Source organism: Girardinichthys multiradiatus, chromosome 13 (genome assembly GCF_021462225.1).
Source record: "Girardinichthys multiradiatus isolate DD_20200921_A chromosome 13, DD_fGirMul_XY1, whole genome shotgun sequence".
NCBI lineage: Eukaryota > Metazoa > Chordata > Actinopteri > Cyprinodontiformes > Goodeidae > Girardinichthys > Girardinichthys multiradiatus.
Genome location: NC_061806.1, coordinates 16,609,609 through 16,621,835, shown reverse-complemented (window position 1 = coordinate 16,621,835; position 12,227 = coordinate 16,609,609). Strand labels below are relative to the sequence as shown.

The 12,227-nt window shown below is 39.6% G+C and overlaps 1 protein-coding gene across 1 annotated transcript in view; it reads left to right on the top strand.

The window, feature by feature from the left end:
• The window catches only part of adgrb2 (adhesion G protein-coupled receptor B2), a 353,452-nt gene that overhangs the window by 283,977 nt on the left and 57,248 nt on the right, over window positions 1–12,227 (top strand). Inside the window, exons 22-23 of the mRNA XM_047383933.1 lie at window positions 3,586–3,655; window positions 5,914–5,980. Coding sequence (XP_047239889.1) covers window positions 3,586–3,655; window positions 5,914–5,980 — 137 coding nt within the window. The remainder of the gene's footprint in view (window positions 1–3,585; window positions 3,656–5,913; window positions 5,981–12,227) is intronic.

Genomic DNA, 12,227 nt, shown 5'->3' with positions numbered 1-12,227 from the left:
GAAATGCCCCTCGCCTGTTGAAGAAGGTACAACAACAGCTCTTCTTCATCAGGAAATGAAAACAGACTGTTCTCTATCCACAGCTGCTTACAAATGTCTACAGGGCCACAGTGGAAAGCACTCTGTGTCTCAGCATGACAGTGTGGTGTGGGAATTGCACAGGAGAGGAAAAAAGTATTACGGGTGGTGAGGACAGCACACAGGATTATGTGATGCCGTCTGCCCGACAAGGACTCTGTTTTATACTACATTTGGGGTAGTTGTGTATTTCTCCAAACCTTTACAGTAAACCTATGAAATATTAATTCTGGTTATAATATAGATAATCCTCTAATAAAATCTGAAGAGATTGTGTTGTCACTTCATGGTTTTGGAGAAATAAATTCCTCAAAGTTAGGAAAAATCATATGCTAGTTAAGCATTTTGAGGTGCTTTGACAAGGTATTTCTGCAAAACTGTACAGTAAAATATAAAATATTTATTATTTTACATAAAACATGAATGTGAAAGTTGTAAAAATGTAATTAATATAAATGTTCTGTAGGTTACTTTTCTGTTTTCCTCTTATTTTCTCAACCGTTGCCAGGATCAGGATCCTTTCTGCTCCATTACCGTAATGCACCTTGTATGCGCTACGCTTATCTTTAAGAGAGAGCTGGTGTCGACTGGCGTGACCACGTATTTCTGAATGTAGGCTCATTTAACCGCAGTTTTTTTCTGTACAGTTGATGTCTCCTCACTGAAGCGACGCGGCAAGCCTTGCAGTTCGAGCGGAAGTTCAGAGGTGCGGGGGATCAGAGTCTGCCGCTTTAGTCCGCGCTAACCAATAGGGAAACGTCTAACAACGTTCGTCTTTAGGCCCCGCCCAGGATGTTCATGTTCCCAGTACTCAAAATTCTTTGAGTTCAACCAAAAACAGAGCGTCAAAACCAAAAGAGCGAGGGTTGTAACCAAAGATTTTTGACATGCGCAAATAAAAGTTTGTTTTGCAAATAACTTTTTTCTGTTCATGAGAAAAAATGAGTCATTTTAACCAAAACAAGTTTTTTCAAACAATTTTTTTCTCCCCAAAATAAAATATTCCATAAAAAAAAAAAAAAAATGTTACAACTCTGAAAGTTTTGATCACAACTTAATATTTTTTGATTGAGATTTTTTTTTTTTTATTGAATATTCCAAAAGTTTTGACCACAACTTATTTTTTTGATTGAGATTAGTTTTTTTTTAAATTGATATTAGTTTTTTGTTTGATTGAATGATATTGAGACAAATTTACCTCCATACCAAAGACTTTGGTTTAGACTTTGACTAGGCCAATCTGACACATACATATTCATTTATCTAAACCATTACATTGTAACTTTGGCTGTGGTCAGCTTTTATGCCTGTTTTTAGCTCCACATATCCTCCCATCAACTGTCTCCATTTTCCCCTAACCCTGACATTGCTAAGAAAAAAAAAAAATAAAACAGCATCCGCATACCATTATGCTGCCACAAGGTGTCAGGTTGATCTGCAGCATTGGTTTTACACCACACATTGCATCCTTTGGTTTTATCTGACCAAAGTATCACCTTTCTCACCACTATTTCTTAGTCCATCACATAAAATCTTAGGACAAACATCATAGTTTGTGGATGTCACAGGAATTAATGTGAAGACGTCCAAAGGAAGGCACTGTCTCCATCCATCCGTCCGTCCATCCTTCTCTCCATCCATCAATCCCTCCATCCATCCGTCCATCCATCAATCAATAGGGTTCTTTGAGGGTGTACTGTATGGAGTTAGACTCAAATAGACTCAAATAGTCATGTGAAGAGCTGTTTTTTTGTTTTGTTTTTTCCTATCCGGCTTTCTGTAGTGGGAGTTGCTGCTTGATAGAACCAAGCCTTTTCAGAATGCTAATACATTATTCAAGAACATACTCTATCCTACAATCGCTACAGACAGCTGCAAATAACAAAACTTTCTCTTGTTACTTTTAGTGGAATTCTATCCTGCTACTGTGTCCCACTGCAAATAATTACAGTTTTCTGAATTGGATGCTGATTGAAGCAGTGTTTATGTGAGGTGCATTAGTGATGGAGGGCAGCAAGACCAGCTTGGAAATGTAACCAGTTATTATCTTGCAGTGTTGAAATTGTTGCCTGTAATATGCTTAGCAATCTTCCTTCCCTGCATTCTCATTGCATACCATTTGTCAGATCTGTAAGCAATTATTCACTGCTTCATATCCCAACAGCCATATTTACACTTTCTAATTCCTCATTCACACATATCCAGAAAGGACAGACTGCTCACTCCATGCTCACAGTGCACTCTGTGCCATTCAGCTGTAAATCACCTTCTCCATTCAGCCTCCATGTTACTCCATTATGCCGTCTCCTCGATGTTGTACAACCCGGTGCAACATGGACATGGAATGTTAGGTGTATAATCAAAAGATATGATAACATCTGCACAACACAGGGAGATGCTTCAAGATAGCTCTGGAAATTACAAAACTGCTCCATCCCTACACACACCCACAAGGACACAATCTGCTCATTTCACTCAGTATTGATCCCAGCAGTCTAATCTGCCAAGTCACTGATGCCCTTACCTGATAGAGGCAGAGAATGTATAGACTGCTCTACAGTCACAGATGGCGTGATACTGACTCAGAGACGGAGAGGGTGTGTGTTGGCTGGGGCACATTTATTCCATACACTCACAGACGAACATGAAATGCATGAAACAGTTGGGCAGAGTGGAGAGGATCAAACATTGTATCCTCCTTACGTTTGTTTTGCAATTTTCCGAGCAAATTATGTGATTGAAATCTGTTGCCAAGGAGACAGGAGATTTTGAGGTGTAACTGGATTTGGGTGAGAGCCAGATAGGTATATACATGGGTGTGTGTGGGTTCGCTATATTATTCATGTAAATGCTAGATTGATGTTGTTGACTAACTGAGACTCCGCACAGGCTGCTTGGTGGACAGGCTTGGCTCTCGACCATCTTATTTGTTAAAGTTAATGTGACTTTTTCTAATTGCTTTTCATTACCAGCCATAATCACAGCTTTGTTAATTACAAGAATATTTCAGAGCCAAACTCATTACGGGCACTGCAATTTGCCTTCTTTTTCACGCAGGCAATCTGCAACAGTCATGCTTGCTGTTCATTTACAGACAGACAGACAGACAGACAGACAGACAGACAGTTTGAAAGTCATGTATCTATTCCTTCCAATTTACAATTACGCACTACTTTGTCTTGATCTATTCAGTCCTGGTGAAATGAATGGAATTTTCTATTTTAAAGTCTTAAAATGTGAAAAATATTTAAGTATTATATGGCACTGCAGTGTGTGTGACCACATTTCCATTGCTATCAATGTTTTTAAGGAAGCACATGCACACACAGAATCAAATCGGTTTCAGTCATGCATGCTGTTGCAAGGAAGCTTTCCATTTTGCTGAGTAGAGTCAGAGTTCTCACTGTATCTTTTGCCAATGTGCCCGATCGTTACCATCCAAGCTTCCTTTCATCCTTTGTCTCAGCTGTTTGATCTCTTTCTCTGTTTTTGTGTGGTTGTCTACAGGCCTTCCAGCCCTTGTTGTTGCAGTGTCAGTGGGTTTCACCAGAGCAAGAGGTTACGGCACAGCCAGCTAGTGAGTATTCTGCCCAGACTTCCTGCTTGCTATTGCACTCTAATCACCACTGAATTTGGATGCTATCACTTAATAGCAGCTTCTTCCTCACACTTGCTTTTAAATGGGCCTGTGGTGCTGTAGCATTCACTGTATTTAATGTGTTTGCAAGAGGAGGACTCTTAAAATATACTATGCAGATGTGATTGTCAATCTATTGGATGTCACCAGTCTGTGCTTGTTTAGAAATCTGATTTGATCTGATAATTTGTACATCAACACCTTTAAAATTTGTGCTCTACATCAACACCTTTAAAATTTATTCGGCATAGGGGACATAAAGACTGAACTGAGTAAAACATATTTAGCTCCTTATTCAGTGCACCGTGCAGTTAACAAGAGGTATCATTAAGGCACTTGAATGGATTTGAAAATTACAGTTGAAGTTTTAAGTATCTCTCTGTGACTTGTAGAGTAAATTATCAAGTTTAAGGAAAGAAAACATCAAAATAAATGTTGTTTTCAGAGTCTGAAATTATACTTTAAAAACTTTTTATGCGATAAAAGGGGCCTAAATCTGCATGTTTATTATATTTTAGAGGCAATTTAAAGCTGTAAGTATGCAAAGTAACATCAAATCACTCCACCACTTTTATGACTACTGTCCTTTTAAAGGGGCTGGGAGGATTTTTTTTCTTTTAAAGTAGGGTTCTGCTTTGCGGTTATGAGCGTCTGTGATCTTGCCTGCAACAGGCAGGTGCCATTAGTTTTCAAACTATGACTTCCTGTATAGTTTGAGACAGAAATATTTGCAAACAGACAATCTTTTCATTGTTGTTACCATGGAAAAAGTCTATGGTAGCCTCTTTATGGCTAGCTGCCTAGCAGTACACAGCAAATGTTGCATGTAGGGAGGGGCTATGCTGCTATTTGCTCCAAACAACTCCAGCACTTGTATGGCATCTCATTAAAAGCCATTTTAACCAGAGGAAAAGTATGATAGACAGTTTTAGTGAGTTGAAAAAGTATCTTTTGTTAAACCCTAATCATGGTAACCAACCATTGCCTATGCTGCAGTGGATCTCTCTCACTTAGTCTCTCATATTTACTCTAACGAAGTGAAGAGGTGTCACAGTGGCTCATTTGAACAATATTTTATCAATCTTTGAGATGATTTCATGTTTTTATTAAATGTTCATTCCAAAAAGTCTATAATTATGTGTAACAAAGTTCATGCTGATCTGTGTGTCAAAACAACAACAATCTCATCTGAAATACATACTGTCAAACAGATCATATTCAACACACCCAGCGAGTGTAATAGTGATGGGAGTTCCAACTCCTTTGAAAGAACCAGTTCTTTTGATTCAGCTCACTTAAAAGAGCCAGGTCCTTTGTCTCCCGAACGGCTCTTGAGATTTATGTTGCCTCAATTATTTTATGGCTGACAAAAGCATAAATATATGCACTTTTTATACACTATGCAACCACTAGTTTCCAGTTATTTTAAGAATTAATACCAGCCTAAGCAGCCACATTGAACAGACCTGATTAATTGTATCAGTGACCTTACTCATGGTGTTTCAGCACTGGCCACACCCACTGCCAAATACTCATCCAGTGTGTACAACTGCTGACACTTCTACCCCTATGCTAGTGCAGAAAGACGAGATGACACACATATTGACCAATCACGTGCAGTTTAAAGATAAAAAAAAGTAAGAAATAGAGAAGAGGGGAAAAAAACGGCTCCCAATCAGGAGCCACCTTTTGTCGTTCACTTCAAAGAGCTGACTAAGAGCCATTTCGTTCACAACCGATACATCACTACAGTGACACACAGAGACACACAGACTGCTGTGTTTTGGTTTTTAACAGCCTTCTTGCAGTGTGTCTGAATCCCAGTAGGCATATAAATGCAACAGCTAATATTGGTTACCATGGAGCGCAGACTGGAGGGTTATTGCTAACCAAGGAATAACACAGGTTTTTCAGGCAAATCCGTCTGTTGCTAGGGCATTATGAGATCAACATATGAAGGAAAACACACTTTGGACGGAATAAATGCAGTTTTGATTTGTTATGTTTTTTGTTTGTTTGTTTGGTTTTTTTTATTAAAAAAAGCCAATATACTGTCCATTACATGGATTCCTTCACCAAATATTCACCACCTTCACCAAATTTAACTAAAGTTAATTTTTAGTTCAAAGTTTCATCAGCTCTGACACTGAAGTGAAATGTGGGCCCTGAATCTGTTCTGTGCTTCTGTTTTCTTCCAGCTGCTGGTTGTCTTTGGAGGGTGGCCTGCTTTATGCCTTTGTTGGTCCAGCTGCTGTCATTGTGCTGGTGAGTCTGTCCATTATCGAGGTTAGATACCCTAGACCTGTTTATTTCTAGTTAGTACATCAGTTCCATGTACACACATGCCCCAACATTAACCCTAATTAATAATAAGTAAACCTCAAGGGTTTAATTATGTGGATAATGTCCTGTTGGCACCTTGAATAAATATTAATGGTGGCAGTCTATATTTCCTGTATACATTTGATGTATCAGCAACTATATCCTAATGTACTACCCTTAGCATAATAATACATATATTTGGCATTCTTAAATTCTCATAAAAAAAAAAAAAAAAAAAGATCTAATATATGTTAATGCTGGATTCAAGTCAACTTTAAAAGTGTCCCCAAGGGCAGTCGCAAAAACCATCAAGTGCTACAAAGAAACTGGCTCACATGAGGACCGCCCCAGGAAAGGAAGACCAAGAGTCTCCTCTGCTGCGGACGATAAGTTCATCCGAGTCACCAGCCTCAGAAATCGCAGGTTAACAGCAGCTCAGATTAGAGAACAGGTCAATGCCACACAGAGTTCCAGCAGCAGACACATCTCTAGAACAACTGTTAAGAGGAGACTGTGTGAATCAGGCCTTCATGGTAAAATAGCTGCTAGGAAATCACAGCTGAGGACAGGCAACAAGCAGAAGATACTTCTTTGGGTTAAAGAACACAAGGAATGGACATTAGACCAGTGGAAATCTGTGCTTTGGTCTGATGAGTCCAAGTTTGAGATCTTTGGTTCCAACCACCATGTCTTTGTGCGGCGCAGAAGAGGTGAACGGATGGACTCTACATTCCTGGTTCCCACTGTGAAGCATGGAGGAGGAGGTGTGATGGTGTGGAGGTGCTTTGCTGGTGACACTGTTGGGGATTTATTCAAAATTGAAGGCATACTGAACCAGCATGTCTACCACAGCATCTTACAGCGGCATGCTATTCCATCCGGTTTGCGTTTAGTTGGACCATCATTTATTTTTCAACAGGACAATGACCCCAAACACACCTCCAGGCTGTGTAAGGTCTATTTGACCAAGAAGGAGAGTGATGGGTGCTGCACCAGATGACCTGGCCTCCACAGTCAACGGACCTGAACCCAATCGAGATGGTTTGGGGTGAGCTGGACTGCAGAGTGAAGGCAAAAGGGCCAACAAGTGCTAAGCATCTCTAGGAACTCCTTCAAGAATGTTGGAAAACCATTTCAGGTGACTACCTCTTGAAGCTCATCAACAGAATGCCAAGAGTGTGCGGAGCAGGAATCAAAGCAAAAGGTGGCTACTTTGAAGAACCTAGAATATAAGACATATTTTCAGTTGTTTCACACTTTTTTGTTCAGTATATAATTCCACATGTGTTAATTCATAGTTTTGATACCTTCCGTGTGAAGCTACAATATTCATAGTCATGAAAATAAAGACAACTCTTTGAATAAGAAGGTGTGTCCAAACGTTTGGTCTGTAATGTACCTCTACACTGTTTCCTGCCTGTTCTTTCTCTGTGTTAGGAAGGCTGCAGCTGAGGATTTGGAGGGCCTTTGCATGACGACAATTACACACCTATATTTTGTCTCATCATCCTCTTGACAGTGCATTGTTCAGGGCAAGCTCAGAGCTAATTTAACTAAATAATGAGAAATATTTTAGTCAGTTTTATATTTTTATTCATTCATTGTTTTCACATTTTATGATGAAGCATGATAAAAAAAAAGAGGGCAATTAGGAGCTGCAACCTTATACTATTTTATTTTATTTTATTTATTGTTTATTTTAAGTTTTGTATTCTTTGATGGCTTGCACCGGTGCCCCCTGCAGCAGGTGGTGCCCTTGGTGACTGTCTATATGGCCAATGTCAAGTGCTGGTTTTCTGAAAATTTATTATTCAAGCATCATATGTCATAATAATAAAACAATATCAGTTCATGAACAAAAAAAAAAAAAGATAAATTCAAACACAAAGAAAAGATACTCTTTTTGAAGACATTTTGCATAGATTAAAATAAGACCATTTATATATCTTACATATTCCAAATCGCACAGGTCGAACCGCACTTGCAAAACAAAACAGACAAATTGTCTGTGTCTTATATGGTCTTCTTTAGTGAAGACACGCACCGTGCATAAAGTACCCTAAATAGCTTTGTTAAAATAAACATGATGTTTAATATACAGCCAAACGTTATTCACATTTAGCACAATTCCAACAAAACAACTTTACATCATCATTGTTCAAAATTGCATGATAATTAAGATGCATTCAATATTCTGTGAACCGTATTTTCCGCACTATAAGGCGCACCGGATTATAAGGCGCCCCTTCAATGAATGGCCTATTTTAGAACTTTTTTCATATATAGGGTGCACCGGATTATAAGGTGCATAGAATAGAAGCTACTGCAGTCAAACGTTTGACTGGGGTTGCGTTATGCATCCACTAGATGGAGCTGTGCTAAAGAGAATGTCAACAAAACAGTCAGATAAGTCAGTCAAACTTTATTAATACACTACAAACCAGCGTTCTGATAACTCCATTCACTCTCATGGCAAGGTCTCCTCTACATAGAATTCTATTGAATAGAGCCAACCGCACGTTAGGAATGCATTGGAGTCTATGAAGTTGAAGTTGAAATCAAACGTTAGTTAAAACGTGAAAGGGAACTTTTCCCTGATTCAGTAAACACGTAAAAGAAACAGTTTGATGCACTAAATCAAACGTTAGTACTGTTAACCTTTCCTGTTTCTGTCCCCTGACCGTAGTCTGATGACACAGGGGAGACGCTTTCTCCAGGGCCGAAGTTACTAGTTTCCTCGGGGTTAACTCCCTCACTCATACGTTGCTGAGTTGAGCATGAAGAAACAGCATCAAAACGCTGAGTTGTTGACGAGATTCGGGGTTCTTTTTAATGACTTTGCAGCACGTAAAAACACAGGGCTTACAGACTCATACACCGCTGCTCCGGTCGCCGTCTCTACCCACCCCACACACACAATAATACCGACATCACTCCTTCACTCTTGATTCTCAGCTACGGCAGCACACAGCGCCACCTCTGTCCGGAGGAGTAATGTCAACATCTTCCATACACACACACGAAACATACACCCCACACACTGAGCTTCTAATCACATATAGTTCAGGCAATTCCTGCAACAGTACATTCAAACGTTATACACACACAAGTGGTGTTGGACTAGGAGTAAGCACAGTACAGGTGTTTACCGCTATTACTTCGGCGACACCCCTGACTACGGTAGCCGTAATGCTGCAAGCGGTGCGGCTTTGTAGTTTACCAGTCGTACTGAAACATTTTGACAGAGCGCCGTGTACAACCAGTATGGATCAACCAATTAACCAATTGATCCATATATAAGGTGCTCCGGATTACAAGGCGCACTGTCATTTTTTGAGAAAATTAAAGGTTTTTAAGTGCGCCTTATAGTGCGGAAAATACGGTATATTGATTTCATAGCAATCAAACAGAAGCATTTTATAAATGCAGTCTCCTTGTCAGTCTGACATATACAATACGTTTAGCAACGCTGACATTAAATGTTTAAAAAGCTAACTTCCAATTTATCCCCTCTCTCCAAAGCTGAGAGCATTAACAATTATGCCTGTTGACCTCTGTTTCCCTGTTGCCCCTCACTGTCCCATGTACATGCATGCATACACTTCAGGAGCACGTGTCAAGATGATGAGCAGAGGGCCTTGAACCGAGTTTAAAATGTCAGACCAGAAAAAATAAATAAATGCAGTGTAGCAGACAAGAGCTTTTGGCAATATATTAGATTTCTGTGCTGAATTATAGCCCTGTTCTTGCCCTTAAACACTCCCTCTAATGTGTGCTTTCAGAGTATGAGTCACTGTACAAAATGCATATAGGGCTGACACCTGTCCTTGGCCATAAATTTAGAAGGACCATGATGGGCCACAAATTTTGCACTGTGTAGGTTTTTTTTTTACCAAGTTCAGTGATTGACATTTTTATACAGACCTACCTAAACCCATTTCTACAGCAAAATGGAGTGCCATAATTGCTTCACATTGGGGTTTCAATTGTCTGTTTTTGTATGGAGCTGTGATAATTTCTACTAAATGAAACTCAGGGTGGAGATTTCCCCCTTTGAGGCGACTGTGGCTCAATAGGAAGAGTAGTCGTCTTGCAATCAGAAGGTTGTGGGTTAGATTCCAGCTTCCTCCTGCCATATGTCGATGAGCCCCAGGGCAAGGCACTTAACCTCAAGTTGCCTACTGATCTGTGTATGATTGTGTTAGTGAGTGCAATTGGGTGAATGTGGAGCAAGTGTAAAGCACTTTGAGTGGTCTGTATGACTGGAAAAGTGCTATATAAGTTCAGTCCATTTACCATTTGAGCTTAATAAGTCTGGATATAGTGTGCTACATTTTAGGTTGGTAATTGTTGCCACTGCTGATGATGCTGTTGGGTGGCACCAAGTCTGTGTCGCTCTTGCTGTAATACACATGTCAGGAAATGAAGTATGAATCAGACAGATTCACAGGTGAGCAGACAAGATATGGATGCTTGTATCGTAATTTCTGACAAGAGAGCTTGACAGTGTTTCTTCAGGGAGAAAAATTATTTAATGGCTGTAAATATTCATGGGAGATAATATACAGGGCTTGCAAGGCAACTATTATGTTCGGTTTCAATATTTTTTAAGACTTGATACGTTTGGAGTCCTACCTTCCTTCCTTCCTGACAGACTGATACTTCTAACACATGCTTAAATTTAAGCAAGCCTTTCAGATGAGATGTGAAACATCTTCAAGAAAGAAGAAATTAAGAACAGCCGCTTTCTATTTAGGCCCTTACAGTGCAGTTACAGTGGATTTTTATTTCTTTGCAAATTCTTTTCAACTTTCCTCCACTGCTGCCACCACAATGTGGAAGTATGTTTCAATATACAGCTGCTACGTGGCACCCAGCCCCCTGGTATTATCACCGGAGTCTATGCTCTAACAAACAGCTGTAATGAAAGTGGGGCTTCAGCCACAGAAACACATAGACCTTCCCGCTAGACTCTTCTCTAATTAATGAACCTGGCCTTGAGCAAAAAGCAGAGCAGAATAATGCTGACTCACAGAGCTGGTGCCACACATGACTGGCATAAAAATATTCACCTCTTCAATCTAGGACTCCAAAGCTTGCTGTCGGCCAAACATGATGAGTGTAGAGGAAATAATGGAGATGAGAGTTTTTCAGCAGACAGACAATTCCTCTAAAATATGTTACAAAGAAAGAGAAATAGTTACAATGTACTGTGCCTCACAAAATTGCTCAGTAACCTTAAACCTCTTCACATTTTGTCACATTACAACCACAAACTTCAGTTTACGTCATTGGGATCATATGTGATAGACCAAAGTCATTGCTACTATTGAATAATTGTGAAGTTAAAGGAAAAAAGTACTCATTTCTGATATCTCTAAAAAAATCCACTCCAACAAATTTTAGAAACCATCTAATTAGTAAACAGAGTCTACTTGTGTGTAATTTCATATCTGTAAAAATGCAGTTGTTAAGTGGACACCTGTGTGATTTATCAAAGAACATTACTGAACATGATAGGTCAGGAATAGTTAGGTTAGATCCTCTAGGGTTTTAACATCTCATGGAGTACTCTATAATCCATCATCAGAGATAGACTTTGGCAAATTGCAAACCAACAAAGGCATGGCTTGACAAAATCAGAAAAGCAACCAAGAGGCCCATTTTAATTGTGGAGTAGCTGCAGAGATCCACAGTTCAGGTGAGAGACTTTGTCAACTGGTCATTTGTCAGAACTGGCCTTTATGGAAGAGTTACAAACGGAAAGCTTTTGTTGAAAGAAAGGCGATAGAGCCCCGATTAGCTACAATCTATGCATAGAACACAGCAAAAATGTGGAAGAAGGTAATCTGATCAGATGAGATCCTAAATGAATTTTTTGGCCTATGTGCAAAACCCTGTCTGGGGCAGAAAACTTAAACTGATCACTGAACACACCACCCCCACCATGAATTGTGATGGTAACACCATCCTGCTGTGGGACGCTTTCCCACAACAGGGACAGACAGAGCTAAATACAGGACAGTCCTTGAAAAAAGTCAAATGACTCCAAAATAATTGTGTCTGCAACAGAGATTTGCCTTTCAGCAGGTTTACACCAAATATGTGGCCAGAGCTACAATGTGGATCAAAGCATTTTCATGTATTACAATGGCCCAGTCAAAGTCCAGACCTAAACTCAATTGACAAT